This window comes from Rhea pennata, chromosome 6 (genome assembly GCF_028389875.1).
Source record: "Rhea pennata isolate bPtePen1 chromosome 6, bPtePen1.pri, whole genome shotgun sequence".
Taxonomy (NCBI): Eukaryota; Metazoa; Chordata; class Aves; order Rheiformes; family Rheidae; genus Rhea; species Rhea pennata.
Window position 1 is genome coordinate 23,512,885 of NC_084668.1, and position 20,630 is coordinate 23,533,514.

The 20,630-nt window shown below is 41.3% G+C and overlaps 1 protein-coding gene across 1 annotated transcript in view; it reads left to right on the forward strand.

Annotated features, from left to right (window-relative positions):
* RAPGEF4 (Rap guanine nucleotide exchange factor 4) overlaps positions 1 to 15,555 on the forward strand; it is a 161,703-nt gene extending 146,148 nt beyond the window's left edge. Inside the window, exons 26-31 of the mRNA XM_062578544.1 lie at positions 1,792 to 1,882; positions 4,041 to 4,091; positions 4,717 to 4,804; positions 5,150 to 5,214; positions 12,866 to 12,920; positions 14,526 to 15,555. Coding sequence (XP_062434528.1) covers positions 1,792 to 1,882; positions 4,041 to 4,091; positions 4,717 to 4,804; positions 5,150 to 5,214; positions 12,866 to 12,920; positions 14,526 to 14,653 — 478 coding nt within the window. The 3' untranslated portion in view covers positions 14,654 to 15,555. The remainder of the gene's footprint in view (positions 1 to 1,791; positions 1,883 to 4,040; positions 4,092 to 4,716; positions 4,805 to 5,149; positions 5,215 to 12,865; positions 12,921 to 14,525) is intronic.
* The last annotated feature ends 5,075 nt before the right edge of the window (positions 15,556 to 20,630 follow it).

Below are 20,630 nucleotides of genomic sequence, written 5' to 3' on the forward strand. Positions count from 1 at the left end.
TCTGCCCATTTTAATTGTATTGGAAAGGACTCCAAGGATGTGCTTGCACATACTCTTAAACAAACAGAGTTTGTACATACTAACTCTTTACAGATATGCCCGCAGGTTACTTAGAAGCCTTTCGTTGTATAGATCAGTACGCTCAGACACTTTTACTCAGTTTTTGAAAATCATTTTCTGTATACATGCTTATATTACAATCCCAAGGAGCCACTAAGACATTTAGGAGAGGTGTGTGCATACAGAGAAAATGTCAAGATGAATATGCCTGTGTAATTATTTTTAATTGTGTAGTGTGTTTTTGTAGGAGACACGAGTATATGTGTATGTGTGCGTTTACAAGTTCATATTAAGAAGATTTTTCCAGTAGTCAGTTTGGGGAGACGGAGGGATGTCTCCTCCTAACTCACTTTGGTGCTTTGGAGACCCCCCCTTCCCGATGTTTTACAGGCAGAAGGCGTGCTCGTGACCGGTGGGACCAGCAGCACTGTTTATAGTTAGTGTCCCCCTATTTATTCACTTGGGAACAGTAAGATGTGTAATGTTGAACCTGGCAAGAAGGCTGTGCATCTAGCCTGATTTTAACAGGGACTTAGTCAAATTGCATTGACTTAAAAGAGTATTTGGCAAAACTTCTCCCTTATAAAATGAAAGATAGTTTCAAATTACATATTGCAGGTATCTTTGTAGCTGCCTACTGTATTTGCGCACTGCTCCTCTGTAGTACTACTTATTTTTACAATGCCACAAACTGCAGGCAGATATCCCTTTCTGGAGCTAGTTGTGCCTGGGGAAGAGGTTCTGACTGACAGCCTGTCCTGGTTGCTTTTCATCCCTATCTTCCCTCAGATCCACTAACAAGGCACTCCCTGATCTGCTCTAGTCAGTGTAAGTTGGGGTAGCTTTAGCATTTTCGCTTGTCTTCACTAGCATTGCTCACTGTCCCTGATCTGCTGAGGGAGAACTTGTATGAGCAGCTCCACCAGAGGATCTGAGGGGCAGCAGCCTCCGGCAGACAGACCCTCGGGTGGGGAGATCATTTTTTTCCCAAGGAGAGTGTTCACACAAGCGAGGCCCTGATCTAAGGGACTCACCCACTCAATACATGAAGTCTGGTAAAAAGGAGGAACAGAAAGAACAGAATAACGATAAGGAGATGTGGCAATTAGGGAGTCAGACAGTAGTGTATGGGATGATTACTAGTTTTGTCTGAAGCTGAGGATACCTCAGAGAAGCTAGGAGCTTCAGTGTTGAATAAAAAAATATACCTGAGAATCATAGTTTGACTCTTGTGAAAGTTTTTTTGGTAAACAACAACAGAAGCACAGTTTGAAGGTTCCGAAAACAGATTTTGGCAAATTAGATGTGAAAAATAGCAGATTATTTGCAGAGACCACAGATTTATGGGATAAAGGCTTTATTCTGTCTTCCCTTCCCATGGAGTCAATGAGCCATGTGATGCCGTCACAGCTGTGCAGTTGTGTGGGTTGTTCCTCTCAGATCTCACCTGTGTCTACGCCTGCATACAGTGTACTGGCTCTTCCATAATATTCAGTTACATTTTCCAGTCTTTCCTGATTGGTAGCAGAAGTCGTTTCAGGAGGGAGGGCTTCCAGGGCTGCTCATGTACTGCTGCGCTGGAGAAGTGGCGGGTCCCAGGCCTGGTGGAGACCTGCGAGTATCCAGCTGAAGCTACCAGACAACTAGGCTCTCTGCTGTCTTGCGGTTGTCACATGTACTTCTGCTCTGACTGATAACATTCAACTTAAAACCTGGATCTTTGTGTTTCAGCTGTAAGGAATACAAAAACCTGAATTCCTTTTTCGCTATTATTATGGGACTGAGTAATGTTGCTGTGAGCCGTCTCTCATTAACATGGGAGGTAAGTTGTAGCTAAAACCCAACAGTAAGAAGTTTGACCTGGAGTCTTTGCTTTTACTAAGCAAAAGCATGACTTGGGCCTTTATTATTGATAGAAATAGATCTAATAATTCAGCTTCTGAGAAGAGCAGTTACAACCCTTAAACTTTGAGCTAAGGGTGACAATAAGTGAGTTAGCCAGTTAGCTCTTACTTCAGCCCATGCTCTGTTTGATTTTTCTTTTTATTTGTTGAGATAAATCAATATAAACTTCTCAAAAATCTGTCCTGTATTTATACATACTACTTTTTGATCTCCATATGGACTCTGTTACTAGTAATATATGGGTTTGTCCAAACCAGCTCTGATTTTCTATCTGACATGCATCCCCCTGATTGCTGTCAGCTTGGTCTTCATTCGCAGAGCTTCCACTCTTTTCTGTGGCTTTGCTGTTTTGTTTGTGAGTATACTGAAAGGGTACAATGTCCAGCAGGGTGAGGTAGCAAACACACACAATCACTAAGAACATACTGACAGAGCAGATTTGAATGTGCCATGTACTTTTGTCAGTAGAAACTCAAAATAACTGGTCAGCATGACTGAGATCACTGATACAACTGAGATCAAAAACTGAGTACTTTTCTAGAAGGTGCTCTGAAATGGGTATTCAGGCTAACGCATCTGAAAAGACACCAGCCTAATCTTAAAAGGGCACATGTTCCAAGTAATTTATATAACTGGCACTGGAGGCAAAGATTTGGAGGTCAGTTTCTCAAAATAATGACCCTTCGTTTGTGGCTACTGAGAGGAATAGTTGGGAGAGCTAAATATGAAGAGAGGAGAGGGAATTTAATGTATAAACTACATAGAGCAACCTGACATTGACAGGGTCTGAGCTGGAAGGGGGACAGATTATTTCTTAGTAAGGGGTATGAACTTGAGTTCAGAGAAATGTTATTGCACTCTGGTTTGGTATGGCAGTCAGTTCATCAGGAGGATCTCTGCACCTTGATTTTTTTATCAGATATACATTGGGAATATACTTAGAAATAAGCATATGAGGATGTCATTTTTGCTAATATTATCATGCATTTACATTAGCTGCATGCACAAACTAGATATTTGCAGGTGCAAATGTCCAATTATAGCACTTATTTCACAAATACCTAATCTGTATGCATATGCAAACTAGGCACACAGTTGTTCACACACATCATTAAAAATTAGGCCCTTGCTGTGGCACAGTGTAAATATCTTGCTAGGGTACACACTCCAAATGTAGAAAGTACTGCAAAAAATCATTTCTGTGCTGTAAAGTCTCTTTAATAATTTTTAATGTTACTCACTGCCAGTAGTAGTCTGATTTAATCAGCAAATATGCAGGAATTTCCTATTAAAACTAGAAAGCTAACATGTTCTGAATTTGCATTAAAAGTTACCCAGATCTCTGAAACTAAGTTATAACATAGCTTATAGGCTTTAGAGTAAAGTTGTTTAAGGTGTCCAATATAACATGAGTAGGGGAAAAAATACTTAATAATGCCCATCTCATCCTATTCACTGCACGATCAGATAACAATGATTTATTCTTGTAGCTATTGTGGACTGAAAAACTATTGATTAATTTATACCCCAGAAAGCAGCAGAGGCCCTTGGCTATGGGGCATGTCAAGAATTTTGAGCAATAGTTGATGATACATTTGCATGAAAGCATCTCCGGGAAGTGCCCAGGCATAGATTTGACTGTTGCAAAGGCAATTCATCATAGGTGTGAGTAACTATGCTGAGCTACCTCTAGGCAAGCTGCGTGTAAATTATATTTTCAGATTGGTTGTAATCAGCAATGTCCAGAAATCATTGACTTGAACTTTCACTCGCATCCTGAATTCAGGGATTGCCAGCAGCGCTCCAAACAAAAGCCTGAATCTAAACATCCCAAAGGAGTAAATTCAAGTTAGGGTTTAAATTAGGATCCAGGTTTCATGGCTAGTCCCATCTCTATTTATAATCCGGTTGCTAGGAGACATGTTGTATTTTAGGTTAGCACATTGTTAGAAATATCTGCCAAAAAAGAGCATTTTCCTGACTTATGACATTGTAGAAGAAATTAGCATTTACAGTAAAATTACCAAACACATTGGATCTAATTAAAGTTTGCTATTTTTTGTTTTTGTTAACAGAAACTTCCAAGCAAGTTCAAGAAGATCTATGCAGAGTTTGAAAGCTTAATGGTGAATAGCAATAGATCCCTTATTCTGTGCGCAATTTGAACTAATTCAGTTTCTGAGTATCTGATTTGAATTCCATGATTCAGAACATTTTATATGTCCTTGTTTGACTTTAAGAAGTTTATGATCCCATTTTAGAGCTGCTAAAACAAGTATGTATGACTAATAAATTATACTCTTAGGAACCTACTCTGAGAGAACTTATGTACCACTCAAAGTTAATCTGGGAAACTCAGAAAAGCTTTATCACATGCTTTCCCGTCGTACATATGGGAAATTATGTTTTCCAACTTGGGTTTTTCCAGGCCATGCATTTTAGTGTTATAGCATATGCAAAAGTGGACCTGCAGGTGCAAAGGAGGGAGTGTGGTTCATTTTTTTGAACAATTTGTTGTGTAATCGTAGCTCACCTTGCTATCGGCATGAAAAATGTTCATGTGTAGTAGCTGCATTCTCATCATGTAAGCTGCATGGGAAAATGAGAAAGGCGTGCTTAGTTTATAGATGCACTTTTTAAAGCCACAGGAAAAAATAAATATTTTTAATAAATATCATGACATCTAAATGAATGCATACAGTGTCTTAATTATTAATATTAATAATTAACTGAGCTCTCTTTTTTCTTAAGGATCCATCAAGAAACCACAGAGCCTACAGACTAACTGTAGCTAAATTGGATCCTCCAATAATTCCTTTCATGCCACTACTTATAAAAGGTAAGCTTGCACGCTACCAGAATTATAAACTTGAAAGCTATTTGTCAAACATTTGAGGAGTACAAGTAAAAAGCATCCAAAAAAGCAAAAATCAATCTCTGTGTGAGGTATGATCTTTTCCATTATAAAAAGCATGACACAGAGGCGAGAAAAAAAATGCTTTAATACATTTGAATATCAGACTTCAATTTTACTGGGCTCAGAAATACTGCAGATTAAAAACTAAGTGGTTTACTCTTTTAGCTGTTTTGATTATTTTAAGGGATAGATAAAATATTCTGCTTTTTCGTATGATCATGATTTAGCTAGTTACGGGCTTTTACATGTCTTTTTTTTTCTCTACAGATATGACGTTTACTCATGAGGGAAACAAGACACTCACTGACAATCTAGTAAATTTTGAAAAAATGGTACGTATGTCTTATTTGAAATGATGGTTGTGGGATGGAAAATTAAAAAGGACTCCGTCCTCATCTCTTCAGCAGTGAAGTTCCCAACAGTGATTTCCAAGGCTAAAGAGGTTGAAGGCAGGACCAAAACCTGGTGGAAATCATCTGCTGTGTGCTCAGAGCCCTGGATCTTTGGGTTTCTGGATAACCTCATAGTGGTGAAGAAGAAACTGCCCACAGAGCCGTGCACAGCCAAAACATTTCCTAAGAGAGGCAGCTGCAGTGGCAGGAAGCAGAGCTTTTAGAGACAACTTTTAACAGCCAGTTTGAAACCAAGCTGTGATTTTAACTGCTGTTCTTTCAAACAGGACTGAACTGTCTCAGGCTGGGATAGTTGTGCATTGCTCCTCAGAGAGTGAAAGGAGCATCAATACAGAACATACGCAACATTTTATTTTCTTCTTTCCTTTGACAAGTGAAAGGAGATTTCTGTGACTTGCTTGCTTTCCTGTTGGAAAGGAAAATCAGTGATAGAAGGTTAGATTATGTTCAGATTTGTTTTATTTTAAATCCAGCACCTAAGCTCTGATTGTTTCAAACACGGTTGTCAAAAACTACAGGCAGGCAACTTCCCCTTGAAGAAATCTCAACTAAAACTCAAGTTTCTTAGCAGGAAGAAGCTGTTTTATTTGTTGCTAAGGCCACGTCTTTAACTAACATGTTTTAATGACACCCACCTCTGAGAACTAGGGGTAGCCAAGCCCAGCTATAAGCAATTGCACTGAAAAAACAAACTGGACTTGCTGTGTCTGCAGAAAAACTGCATTCAGCCATGCGAGAGTATATTCACTCTGGGGCCCATACCAGCTTGTTCATATTACTACAGCAGTCAGAGCCACTCCATGGTTCTTGCCACTGCACTGTGGAGGACCTTGTCTTACCTTCTGAGCGCTGGCAATGCAGATGGGAAGAGAGGAGGACTTTCAGCTCTTTAGTAATACAGCCTCACAGAAAAGTGATTGATGATCACTCTGAGTTATTTCTTTCCTTAGATTTTAGCTTGATTTAGTCTGTGGATCCAGGACAGCCTCTGTCCTATGGGTGAAAATACCTCTCTACTAAGCTGAGAATTTTCTTGCTTGCAAATGGTAGTGCCAATGACTGAGTAACTGAGTAATGGCCTGACCTCACTCTGCAGTAATGACATTCTGTAATTGCATACGCAGACTGTATTGCCATCTCCTCCTTAGGGGCAAGCCTTCAGCCTGGGAAACAAAGGACTTTTTCGTGGATTGCCTGTTCTAATTAGATAAATGTATGTATTTTAGTGTAGATAGTAAATATTTTAGGGTATACAAAGGGACCTCAGATTTGGCTAGAGTACCTCGAGACCAGGAAGGATAGCAGCTGAATTGCCATAGCTGTCTAAGTCACGTTCACCCTCATCAGCTTTATGTTCTCCAGCACACCTGGCCTACTTAGCCATCCAGAGCCAGAAGTACCAGTGCATCTGCAGGCCTCAAAGCTGTATGTCTCAGGTATGCCTGGTTTTGTGTAAAAGCCATTACAGGAGGCAGGAACTTGACTGTAAGCCCTCGAATAGACAAAATTAGATGTTCATCCTCAGCTTATCCTGTAGAAATGGTTCTGCACCACTGTGTACCACAGTTTGGTGCTCCCAAGCCCAGAGTGAATTCTATGGCAGCTTAAACTGATCTATATCTAAGGCTGCTGCAGAACTGTCCTTTCCACCCTTTTCTGCACATTCCCCTAGTTTCAAAAGTATGTAATCACCAGAGCATGGTTTTACTAATAGCACCAATGGTTTTAAATAAAATTTTATACTATATGAAAATAGTATTACCCTTTTTAATCAGTAATCTGAGTTTGGAGCATTTTTTTTTTCATTTAGGAGGGGAAAGTGAAGATCAATTAATGTATTTTTTGATGCTATTTATTTTTCAAATAATTTTCCATCCCACAACCATGTCCCTGCACACAAGAGGAATAAAAGAACAAGAAACATTCTCCTTTGTCAGTATTCTAAACCTCACTTAGTGCTCTACCTAAAAGCTCTCTTTGCTTTTTCTCCAGGCTTTTATGTCCTTAATATTCTTTACTGGTTATCCTGCTTGCTTCTATGGCATTTTTTGCTTTTTTCAACCCATAGCTCTCCCAAGCAATGTATCTTCAGATTCCACCCACACCCACATCACTCATTTAAATCCTAATGTGGGCCTGGCAGTTTCTGGCTTTCTTGCATCTATCATCAAGTCAAGCGGGGAAAAAAAAAACAAAGAAAAAAAAAAACTCTACTGCTAAACTACTAAACCTCGGTCACTAACGCCTACTTGTAGTAGGCATAGAACTGTCATGTCCACATGTAATTGCCAGATATTGGCTAGTGAAGACAAGACCACTCAGCCAGATAACTCTCAGATAAATTCTGCTTTCTTTTGCATGAGTATAAATTCAGGGTAACTGTGCGATGTTATTCTGCTATTTGCAGGAGGACAGTAGAAACCAGATTTTTTCCCTCAAATAATATCTTACCCTTTGTTTTTTCTGTCTATTTGTTCTACAGCACAAATCCCTGTTACAAGCATATATAGATACCTCTAAATATTGCTTGCCGGTGGCCAGTCTATTACTAATATAAAATATCTTCATTCTCTGAAAAATCCATGCTAACTTGGATGCTTGCTGAAGTTCCCCCGATGGTGCCATCTTCCACCAGAGGAGATGGGCCCCTCCGTCTCTCATGCAAGTGCAGTGATGAAACTGAGCACAGCCCCTGGCATCATGTCTGCATTCGCACCGCAGAGCTCTGATCCCAACAGCTGATGTGCAGCTGACAACTTTATTCCTGTAGCTGGCAGCCAAAAGTAGAAGTCTCGTCTAGTCACATCCCTTCGGCTGAAACAGCTTCCTTTGGGTCTTTAATGTCTTCTGATGTTTCCGTTGTTACTTCGTTTAAGTGGTGCATCGTGAAACATGCAGGAGCTGTCAGACAGCGTCTGAGCCAGGAGAGCCCTGCATGCCAGAAGCAGCAAGGTTTCCTCAGCCGGGTTTCCTCCAGGTCCGTGAGTGGTGCCTGATGGAGCTGTGCCTGGAGCTGCCCTCGTGGCCGGGGCATGTGCGGTTCCTTCACGGCGGGAGCATCTGTGTGACAAGGCTTTAGTCGTAACGCAGCAACTCACACTGCAGACTTCTGCGTAGAGGAAGGCAGGAGCAGAGGGCACTTGTAGGATCTTTGTGCCGCTACATTGCTTGAAGCAAGGGGAGATGGAGGAAACTGTCCCGGAACAAGTCATTCATATTTTTGTCAGTTAGCAGACAGGACGCCTAAATTGCTGTTAGTAGAATAGGTGTTTAGTAAAAGGCTTTGTCTCGTAGTCCCTTTAATGACCCTCTTTTCAGGTGAAGGAGAGTCCCCAAAGATGTCACTAGTATTAATTCTTATAAGCTCTGTATGAGTTAGCAAATATGGGACAACCTACAATCTGCAAGGCAGTACATGGCAATATATTACATACAAATGATGTTGCTTTTATAGCTATATTTTTAGAAACAAATTTAAAAGTCTTTTCCTAGAATTATGTCTTGCAAGAGAACCAAGAGAGAGCAAAGTGAAGAAAGTACGGGGCATGGCTTTCCTTATAGAGAGACGATATTTCATGCAGTTTTCCTTTATTTTCCTCCTGACCACTTACTCATTTGCTGCTTTTTTTCCCTACTCCAGCTAATGATCCTGCTCAGTCTGATTGCTACTACAGAATTTTTTATTCATAAGGAAAGGGAAGTTGCAATTATTTGGGAACTTTATCAGTGCTATTTCTCAAATCATCAGGCAGCCAGAACAAAGATCACTTTACCTGGCACCACCTCCACGTTGCATTATCCAGCGTGGCTCAGGAATGGCACCTGCAGAGGGAGCAGAAGTCACAAAAGAGCTCTGAAACTGCTGACCTGCCATGGCAGCACAAGGCAGTGCCCTGATGCTGGTCACTGATTCTTCTTTTTGTCGAGTCTCTTCATCCTTCAGGTGTGAAATGAGGATTAGAGAATCTGTGCATATTGGTTTTCAGGTTTTGTGGAGATGAACAAAAGAGAATTCACATTCTGATCCTTATGCAAAAAAGGGCAAACATTCTTTCTTTTTTGGAACATAAAGATTATGCAAAAAGTGTGTGACTAAAGCCCTTGGTAGTTTTCTATGGCATATATGAATATTTATAACATTTAGGAACCTGACTTTGGAATGGATTATAAGATAATGTGCTGGCCTGCTGCCACTATTCCAGACGCTGTAAAACTTGAAAGGGTATTGTTGTGTATATATAGCGTGCTGGTAGGAGCAGTTGCTGTTATATTATGCAGTTGTTTCTGTTTCAGAAACAGCCATATTTAGGTTTGTATGGCTTTTCAGTAATGGTCTTTCTTAGCACAGTAAGTAAACAGAGGTTTAATTTTTGCAGGCATTAACTTGAGGTAATCCTCTGTTTGAAGAAAAAGTGTAAGGAACTGGCAGTTAAACTTCTATTTGAACATTTTCTCTGTACACAATGCTTCCAGTTTTCTTGAATTAAGAGAATCCAACTTTCCAACTTACCTGCATGATTCAGGGGGGAAATCCACTTTCTGTTTATTTGCTATTGTTCTGTCCAGCTCACACCTTTCAAAGAAGAGCTCTTTGGAGTTTGTATTAGAAAGTACAGCAGCGCTTGCAAAAAGCAATGTGAAAGAAGCTCTTTGAGGAACACACAATGCTCGAGGACTTCCCCGCTGGGTTGTGCTCTCCTCTGGCCACAGTTTCATCATTTGCTCTATATTAACACTCACTTCCTCATGCCTTTGTGTTGCATCATTGCCAGGATACTTCTGAATGCACAGGCTGAGTGGGAATATTCCCACTCCTCAGGAATAGGCAATTCCTATTCCTCAGGAACAGACAAAGTAACTCCTTAGAGTGAAGACTTCAGCCAAGTGAAAGAAGCCAGGCAGTTCAGCTTCTAATGAGAAGCCACAGGAGTTCATTGCCACTTCTGTTTCCTTGCCTGGAATACCCATATAGGGAGAAATTTGGAAATAGTGAGAAGTTTTAAAACCTTCGTTACACATATCATTTGTCTTTCAGTACAGTATAGCAATACAGTACCTAACACGAATGCTATGCTTGTTTCCAAAACAAATTTTCCACGTAAAGAAAATAAAGAGTGTAATGATTCTGTGGAACAGTCAGGTTTTGATAATTCGAAGTTTTCACCTAAGAAGCTCAATATTAAACCAATCAAACACCGTGGCTATAGCCTAGCTCCAAAGATCATTGTGAAATAAGGCTTCAAAACCTAAAATTTTACAGTACAAAAAACTAGGGTGTGTACTGACCACCTATCCAGAAAGCACATCAAGCAATATCAACCATCCTCATAAAAATGAAGCGTCTTTAGAACATCTTTCCTTGAAGTTAATCACTCTTGAAACTTCAACAGGTTAGCCAGTCTCATTCAACCTGATGATGTCTCTTGGAGATAGTTATTCTAGCAGAATATTTTTTGAAATGGTATGAGTCAAAATAGCGGTATCACTGAGAGCCAAATACAAATGAATCCGGAGAGTTATGAAACATTCATGTTTTTGTGTTTGTGTTATTTTGATTTTCATTTTCATTGGGTCACGCTTGAAGAACCAACACAGTAACGTGCAATACACTCTGTCTTCACCCACTGTGAGAGTGGGCGCTCATCCGTGGGTATTTAAGAGGTTCCATTGCAGTCAGTGGGGATTACTCACATGCTTAGTGTTTAGCATGTATGAGAATGCTTGCAAGATTTTCCTTAGAAAATCTGTCAAATAATAATGGCTTGAAGAGGTATGAAAATTAACATACTACATAAATGACTCTTACTTGAAACCTACTTATTTTCCACTGGTAGATCTATATGACTTTAGGAACAATATAAACAGTCCTGTATCCAAATTCTGCACATCTTTTTGACACTGTGCTTTAGAAATAAAAGGTTTTAAATTGGTTTGAGGCTGGCTACATTGCATTGGATTATACAATGCATAATCCACAAAAATGAAATATACCAGTCAAACGTAAAAGAAAAAAAATGTAATACACCAGTCAAGGCCATTGTTTTATGCTTTATAGTGCATTAAAATGTCTGAGATTATTCAAGGTGTGTGTAAGGAATCTTTTACATTGGCATTTACCATCACTTAAATGACAGATCTCACAAGGGCGTTGTATTTATAAAATCATTTTCATGTAAGATCATAATCATGTATGAATTTTTAGGAGCATTAGGTTTTACTGTTTACTAGTAAGAAATATTCCATTGTTTATATACTTATGACTAGGCTGTTAATCTCATACAAAATGTCAGGAAGGTGTGAAGCAGCTGGGTGAGAGTGTGCTGTGTTAGAACATGTAACTATGTGGTAATTGTTGGACCATGTTAAACATGCTGCAACAAACTAGGCTCTGGTAAGCATAGCACTTCTCCCTTCTGCTTTTTCTTAATCTAAGCAAAAGAAACTGTAACAAAAGTTGTCTTTATAACAGTGATTGAATCAATCTTTCTAGCTAAGAGAATTCAGTTTTATTGAAGTTTCAGTTTATTTGATATTAGGCAGAACAACTAATTGTGTCCAGCACAGGTGAGAGTATTACCTGCCTAGTGCTAATTACAGAAACCACTTAAAATTTTGCAGCCCACTGCTAAATCTGAAATGTTTTGCATCATAACTTTGTTACAGTCATGCCAAAGCTTAGCTTTTAGCTTATTTCTGTTCTTTCAAGATACTGTGAAATGGCATCTGATTTATCAGGGCAAAATGTATCATTAACATTTGATTACTTCAGTGAGTGAATGTTGGTTTCTTTATGGAAGAGCACGCACAGACAAGAAGGACTGAAGGGACTTCTGTTTTTTTTTGGGTTTTTTTTGTTTTTTTTTTTTTTTGTTTTTTTTTGTGAATTGCCAGTAGGTTTATCCATGAGAAATTAATCCACTTTTCATGTTGAGTTAGACACCCTTGTGCAGGTTAATACTGTCAAAAAAGTCTGTGTGGTGAAACTTGTCAACGGGGCCAGTTCTAATTATGTAGTTCTCAGTTGCGACTTGAACATACTTCTAGGGGGAATCAGTGAACGCAGAACCTCACATGGTCATTTTTATGGTCATTTTCCAGCATGGCTGCATTTTAAATTCAAGCCAATATGAAATGTGAAAGCTCTTTAATTGCTGAATATGTTCTAGAAATGTCCTTGCTTTTAGGAACTGATGGTCTTAAAATTAACATATGTACATACTCCAAGCTGTTGTACATGATATTTGTTTTACTTTTAAAGGTAGGAAGATGGTATAAAAGATGTGCACATTAAAGGGGATGATTTTCATTTTTAGTTAAGGCCTTTTACAGCATTCAGGCAAGGGAAAGGGGTCTCTGAGTATGTGTAAATTACACTCATGCTCATTTTAAGCCTGTGTAAATGCAAATCACACCCTACATATGAGGGTATCAGCATTAAAACTATATTTTCATTCATATGACTGCTTTTATTGGCATATGTCTGCATACTCAGCCACAATTAGGTGCTTCATTTAAACGATGATGAAATACAGTGCTTGTTCTCTGATTGCATCCCATCTTTTCTTTCCAGCGTATGATTGCTAACACTGTCAGGACGGTGCAATTCTGCCGAAGCCAGTCTTTCAGTAAGTGTATTATAACATCTGCACAGTCAGCATTATCCTCCATAGCTACAATAACTACAACTAATTCTGTGTGTAACACAATTGAAAAGTCTGGTTTCCAGTGATTCTTCCCTGTTTTTGGACCCTCTGATGTTTCACAGGGTAAAATATCCTTTAGGGAACTCTAATAAGCCCTTTCTCCTCAAAGAATGTGGAGGAGCTAAATATCTGTGAAGTCTTCACACAGCTGTCAAATTAAAATAGGTTGGAATTAGCCACTGGCTTCAGAAGTGGTTGGGATGAGGCTGGCAGACAGAAGGACACAGACAAGTTACCTGCTTGCATAAGCCTTGTTTCCATGGGAAAGCAGGCTGGAAATATGACATAACTGCATAAGATGATGAGCTTTAAACCTGTTTGTCAATATAATTATCAGAACTTACTTGACCATGTAAGATGGCAGAGGTATAGGATCGAACAGGTTTGCTCTGTGGGTCTCATCCCATCGAGGTTTACTGTGTGCCGTGACAGTCCACACAGTGGACATATTGGCCCAGCTTTTCCTCAGTGCTTCATTCATTTTGCCTCACAGCAGCTGCCTTCTTTCTCTGAACTGAAGAACTGAATAAACAGTATAAAAATACGTATTTTTATTAAAATAGTGTCTTTCCATCTGGGTCAAAGGTTAACTCTAGGATATCAAGTTACCAGAACTTTACTTTTTTTTCTTTTTCTTTTTCTTTCTTTCCTTTTTTTTTTTTTTTTTGGTTTCAAGGTTTTTCTGGCTATATATTTTTTAATTTTAATGTTTTAAGCAGTAGTGAGATCTGCAGGCATAAATGACTTACTCAGAAATCAAAGTGGAATTTCACTATGCATGTTATTAAAAAAAAAAAAAAAAAGTCGGTGAATAGTGAATAGAGGCACCATAGCTAAGACCTGTGCAACTTTGTTTTCTGTGTGTGTGTGTATACAGTTTTATATAAAAGATGCATCAACATTTTTCTTTCGGAGACGAAAAGTTTGTTAAGTACTGTGCCACATATTTTATTACATTGTAAGCTGTTTTCTGGAAAGTTGAAGATACTCAGATCTGAGCTAAGCTGTACTTTCGTAATTGTTGTGGGAGTTAAAACACAGTTAAGTAATGTAAACAGGTAGTAAATTTAGAGGCCTGAACTGGGCAGCCACTAAGCAACTACAGCATTGCAAATGTTTAATGATGAACTAGAAATAAGATTATTTCATGAAAGGAAGCTTAAATCTATCATATAGTTTTGAACATGTGCAAATGCTTCTAGTTCAAAAGCAAGTGGGAAGCTTTAACTCATAATAGTTAGCTATATAATTTATAACTATTGACTGGTAAGGTGATATATAAAACCTCACCCAAGGGCCAGCAACTAGAATGAATGTATCCAAGGATATCTGGGAGAAAAAGTTAATTTGTAGGGGAAGTAACCAGAAAGATTATCAAACGCAGAGGAAAGGTTTCAAAAAGGGAGATTTTCTTTTTAACGCACCAGGATATGGTGTTTCCTGTGACAGCTTGTAAAGAGTTACGCATTCTGCTCAGGCATTTGTTCCATTAAGTGTATCAATCCTACATCATTTCTCTTTCACCAGATCCTGACGCAGCCCTAGCTAACAAGAACCATCAGGATGTTCGGAGCTATGTGCGGCAATTAAATGTGATTGACAACCAGAGAACTTTGTCACAGATGTCTCACCGACTAGAACCGCGCCGAGCATAAACATTTGAAGCAATGAGGAGAAATGATCTTTTATCCAGTCAAGGTCACTTGTTAAGAGCTTCACTTCCTCTGCTACTGCACTGCCACTACAAAAATAAGCAAAAACATATTCTAAGATCTTAGGCAACGCACAATGTACCAGCCTGTCAGAGAACTTTGGCTGATGAAGAGTTTATATGTTATAGCCATAAGGGTGGCCATGTTATGTACTGTTAATTCATTTTAAAGTGTACTAAATGATTTGTCATAGTGAAAGTAAAAAGGCAAAAGGTAAAATACAATAGCGAGTGCACCAAAAACTCCTAACAATTCTAAAGGAGATAGTGCTTTTCCCTCTAATTAAAAACTCTGTATTTTAGGATTTATTCACCAGTTCAGGACCAAAATTGGCCATCTTTTCTGCTTGCCCAGCTACTATTGACCTCAGTAGAAGATGTATGTTAGTAGGTTCAAGAGAGGTCCAAGGCATAGTTCCATTCAAAGAACGCTTAAAAATATTTCCCTTTAAAATACAACAGCTACTAAGAAGAATTTCCAATCTTAATCATACTGTCTACTACTGCAAGCAGTGTGGCCATCTCAGAAAACTAAATAGGAGAGAAAATATTTTGGATGATAAATAGATTAATTGTGTTTACATTTTACTTCTTTTCTTAAGCTATGGATCAGATTTTTACTAAATTCCACTATGAATGAATAAGGTTGTTGAAATCAATAGCATAAAGGTAGCAAAAGACTGGTTCAAAAAGAGCACAATATGCACAAACAGAACTCAAGAGAGTAATTTCATGGATGTCAAAACCTTAAACATCAGCTATAATGAATTGTGGAGGTTTAACACATTTTTGGGTCTTAAGCATTTACAGATATTTTAATTTTCAGACAATTGTTTTGCACTTTCAATAGACTGTAAATAAAAGTTAAATCATTATGTTCTAGAATATTTATTTATGTAGTAGCTATTGTGCCAAAATAATTGTTTTATTTATTTTATTTAGCATGTAATGGGAGTATAGCTTTTGTCTTTATACTTTGTGTGCATTTTATGTGTAGAAATTGTGACGTATGTTTTCTGTAAATAACATGCAGTACCTTATTAAATGTAATTGCCAGAAAAGTTTAGTCACCAGCCTTGTTTGTACTTTCAGCTTCATTCCTGCATAAATACTGATTCTGTTAGTTGGCTGATATAGTGGATTTCGCTTGTCCTCTGCTGAGCCTCGAAGCTGCAGTTAGCTTCTATTTAGAAGGTTTATTTAGATTTTTTTATTCAGATAGCTGCATCTATTTTGATACACACCCGATCATTTAAGCGCAGTCAGACCCACCCCTGTCACTGGGGGTGACAGTCCTGCAGTGATATAACATTATGGTTTTGTTAGTGAGTTTGTTTAGAGTCTCTAAGCAGGCTCCTTACCCTCTGATATAAGGACAGAAAGAATATAATTTGGAAAGATTTAAATGCAGAAAGGATATTCTCCTGTTTTCAGTTATCTGATCTATTTGTCCTCCTCATTCACTAATGTGAACACTACAAGTTACCTTATCTTGGATAGGATTTTACCTCAAGTTGGCTAACTGATGGTGAGACCTTGGCTAATGTGGCACTCAAGGGGGAGTCCGTTGCTTTTGGCTTCTGTCACCTCAGGGATATACATGGAGTCCGTAAGCCATGAGAGGGCGGTGATTTGGCACGTGCTTTGTCCCCTCCAAGATCACGTATGCCAGCTTGGATACTCCATGGGATAGCTGCACGCTCTGCAGGCATACGTGGTGGCCAGATAAGTGCCACGGGATTGATGATGTTTACATGGCAAAGTCGTCCCTATTGCATTCGCACCAGCTCCACTCTGAGTAGCGGGATGCCTTAAAACTGATGGAGCAGATACTGGAAGTTGTGACTGTTAGCTCAGCCTCACGCACGAGAGACAGCCTCCCTGACATCATCTACGTTTCTCCTCAGATTGTACAGTATACTTTTCCTGGAGTTGACCAGGATTGTGAGGTGTCAGTATACACTTAAAAGCTTTATTTTTTACTTGAAAAATAATCTAATCCTTTTAGTCAAAATGTAAATTCAGCAAAAGCTGAGCGCCACCAGGAAAGCCCTGACACATTAGACCACTATGCCTCTGTTCAGTACCTGTGTTCTGCAAAGGAAAGAATTACACAGTTAGGAAATATTCTGCAGCATGATGAAATTACCTATTTTAACTTTGCTGTCTGACTAGAAGTTCAAGATGATTCAGAGGAAAACTAGCCAATACCATAGAGACGAGCTTGTGTCTTATTATTTCTTACTTCCATCTGCACTTCTCTGTGAATATGCTGCATACAGCTTTTTCAGATAGAGAATCTTCCCAGAAGCAAAGCATCCCGCAGAATAAACTACATGGTCAGAATTAATTCGCAAGACGTTTTTATCTTTACAATCAATTTATAACATTTGTGAGTTCATACTTTCATTTGTTCCAGATTTGTTTCTGTTGTCTGGGCTTTCATTTATTTCAGTGCTAGCTGGTTTATAAAGCTGCCAAGTTTCAGCTTGGCTCTGCACACAGACCAGCTCATCATCTGTTTAGTATGTTTTTGCCCCTTGTTTTATTCTTCTACTCCTTAAAATCTCTAAATGCTTCTCTTACTTGTTGCCAAAGAGACTCTGTGATGTGGATATACCGCAGTGATACAAATGGAGGTTTTACGGCAGCTCTGTATGAAGACGTGAACGCAGTTTACCCATCTCGGTGAAAACGGTATCTGGCATTCTTAAATTTTCCAGTGAAAGGTGCTGTATAAATAACAAGCGCTGTCAGCTGCGCGTCCGAGTCGTTGGAGCGTCTCAGGCAGTTGCCGCGGTGCTGCAGCGTGGCACAACCCGCGTCCGGGGGTTAAGTGGACAAAGCCACCTCGGGGCTCGGGGCTTCGCCGGCCTCCTCTCGCCCCCGGCACGAAGCCGGCGGCTGACACGTTGCTCCTGCTGCACCAGGACTGAGGGACTACGGAGCAGCGCAGAGGGCGAACACAAACTCGGGAAACCCTAAAACGCCGAAACGCGCAGAGCTCTGGGCAGCGGTGAGGCACCGGGCGCCCCCGCCTCAACGGCGGCAGGCCGCTCGCCCGCTCCTCGCGGGCAGGCTGCGCCGGGCCCCGCTTCGCCGCCGCCCTTCAGGCCGCGGGAGCGCGGTCGGCCGCGAAACAGCGGCTGCGCCTTCGCGCCGCAGGGCGCCGCGGGCGGCCCCGAGGCCCAGCACGCGGCCGAGAGCCCCCGGCCCGGTTTTATTTCCCGGCGGTGCCAGCTGCGAGCGCGGGCTCCGTCCGGACGGGCAGCGGGGCGCAGCAGCGGCAGGGCCGCGCTCCCCCGGCCCGGCACGCTTTGCGGCAGCGGCGTGGTCGGGGTTTGGCGGTTTTCGCTGGCGACGCGCGGCGCAGGCGCGGGGCGGAGGGGAGGGCCGGGGGCTGAATCCGGCACGCCGGGAGCCTGTCCCTGCCGGGGAAGCGCCGGACCCGAACGGTTTTGCCCGGGCACCTTGTTCAAACGCGACCGGTCACAAAAGACATGACAGTGCCAGACAAGAGCGTTCAAACGTATTCGCAGGACTCCTAGACAGGGAGGTTTGGGGGGATTCCCTGTGGAGAGGAAGGCTGGCAAGGAAGGCAGCCTCTGCCGACCAAGTACCAGGAGAGACGGAGACAGAAAAGAGACAGCGGCAAAACGACCTTTTTAGTACAGGAGGTTTAAATACGATTTAGAAATCTTGCAGATTAAGTTAGAAAAAAATCAAAAGGTATAACCTGCAGGGGTACCAAGAGATAATGAATTTTGCTTTAAAAAAAAAAAAGAAAAAAATATTTTAACAAAATGTGATGGCAGAAAATTATAAATCCAAATTGTTAACATAGCTTCTTAGTAAGGTCAACTGCATAATATACAGTACCTTAACCTCTTTTTAAACACCATGCAGCTTAAATAGACTACTTCTGAATTCAGGGGTATTTCTTCTGGGAGCTCTGAATGTAAATCAAGAGGTAATAGTGGAGGAAAATTAAAAGATGTGCTATTCTCATTTCATTTTTTGTACTGATAATAAGGAAAGCAGCACAGAGCGTGATATGGCAAAGCGAACCTCTGAGTTGAATAGCTTTTCTTTCACTGTTAATCTGAAATGCATTACACCCTGCCTTTTCAAATAATCATAATGTTCTTTACTGCATTCTGCATTAAAGCTTAGCGGGCACAAGCAGCCGCTGTCACCAGAGGTCAATGTATTAGTAATCAAATAAAAGAATGACCAGATTAAAAAGTTACCATTAAACTCACTTAACCAGAAACTTCTCTAACAGCCAGTCCTCGCTCCGAGCAAACGCCCGGTGGAGGTGCTTCCTACGTGGGCTGAGAACAAGTTAAAACTGCCCGTTCAGAGCCACGCGGCTGTTCACCTCCCGCCGGCGTCGCGGGGGCCAGCGCTGGCCGCAAGGTCCCTGCCGTCGGCGGCGGCGGCGGCGTCGCGCGGAGGGGCGTTCTCTTCAGGGGGCCGGCATTCGAAAGTGATTCCCCCCCCCCCCCCGATTCAAAATAATCTCAGAAAACGCCGTGAGAACACATAAAGAATGCGTTACGACTGACGCAAATTGGGATATTTTTCTTGGAAGCGCCACGTGATAAAAATGTGACAGGCGGGGTAGTGGTGGGAGGCTGACCTTTATTTCCTGGCCCGGGGCCACCGGGGGGAGAGCCACAGAGCGCTTCGCCTCTGTCACGTGGCGGAGGTCACCGAGTCGTGTTCGATTTTTTCCTCTTTTTACTTTCAAACGCAAATAAAGCAGGGTACCAAGGAAAATAAAGACTGCAAATGAATACATCAATTAAAAAAAATTTTTTTACATAACGGCGCAGAGGATAGAGGAGACAACGGATGCTCCAACAGCCTAGCAGGCAATAACCCACTTCTTATGGTCCAACTTCTGTCAGTACTGACAAGCCGGCCGCTCTCCACGGTTTCCTCACCATAGCACCACCGCTCGTGTTTTTAAATAGCTCTTTCCGCAGGTGCTGCCTCAGCCAGCGGGCGACTCCGCCGGCTGCATCGGCCGGCTCGCCGCGGCTCTTCGCAGGTGCGCGCTGCGGGCCGGGCGGCCGCGCCGCCTCCCCGGGCGCCCCTCTCCCCGCGGGGGCGGCCCTCGCGCGCTGGCACCCCGGCGGCTTGCGGGCTCGTTTCTGTTTGAAATCCCGCGTTTTCTTCCGTTTGTAGTTCCTGCCCTGACGTTTCCCCTGCTCCAGCCACCTGGCGAACGGCTCCTCCGTGCTGCTCCCGATCACTCGCTAGAGGCTTGCACCAGACTTTTTTCCCCCTCCTGTCACAACTAGCTGCCGAATAGTCCAACGGTACTAAATACAGCATGCTAGTGGTTTTAGCCCTTTATATTTGCCCTGCTTTTTTTCTTTTGAGGCAGTCTAACATTATGGCCATTGCATAGTCTTCTTTTGTCTCCAAACCCAAAGAGAAAGACATGTGATCTTCAACATATCGGTTTGTTTCTCATGAAGAGAGAATCTGCTGAATTAAACAAGCAGCAAAAAATAATTTAAGCTTGTAGTAAATCATTCAAGCTAACATTTTTCTTTTCATTTCAAACTGACTCTCGGCCAATGGCAGCCACAGTTTCCGTGATGCCTGGCGCTGCCTTCACTCTCCAAGAAAGGCGCATATACTAAATAGTTGGTCACTAACCACTTTAAATGTAGAAAACAGCATGCATTAAACTTGCTTTAAATGGGCTGTTGAATTCCCGGTGGAATTACGCCTGCCTCTGCCACGACTCAGTAAGACCAAGCAGTCTCTCGGAAAAAGCGAAGCGGGAAATCCGGGGCCTGTTGCTTCACTGGAGCTCGCGCTGGAGGGGATTAGAAAACCCAAGTGGGCACGGCAGCAATCACTCCAAAACTAAGAAAACAGTGGTAAGCCATATTACGTTTTAG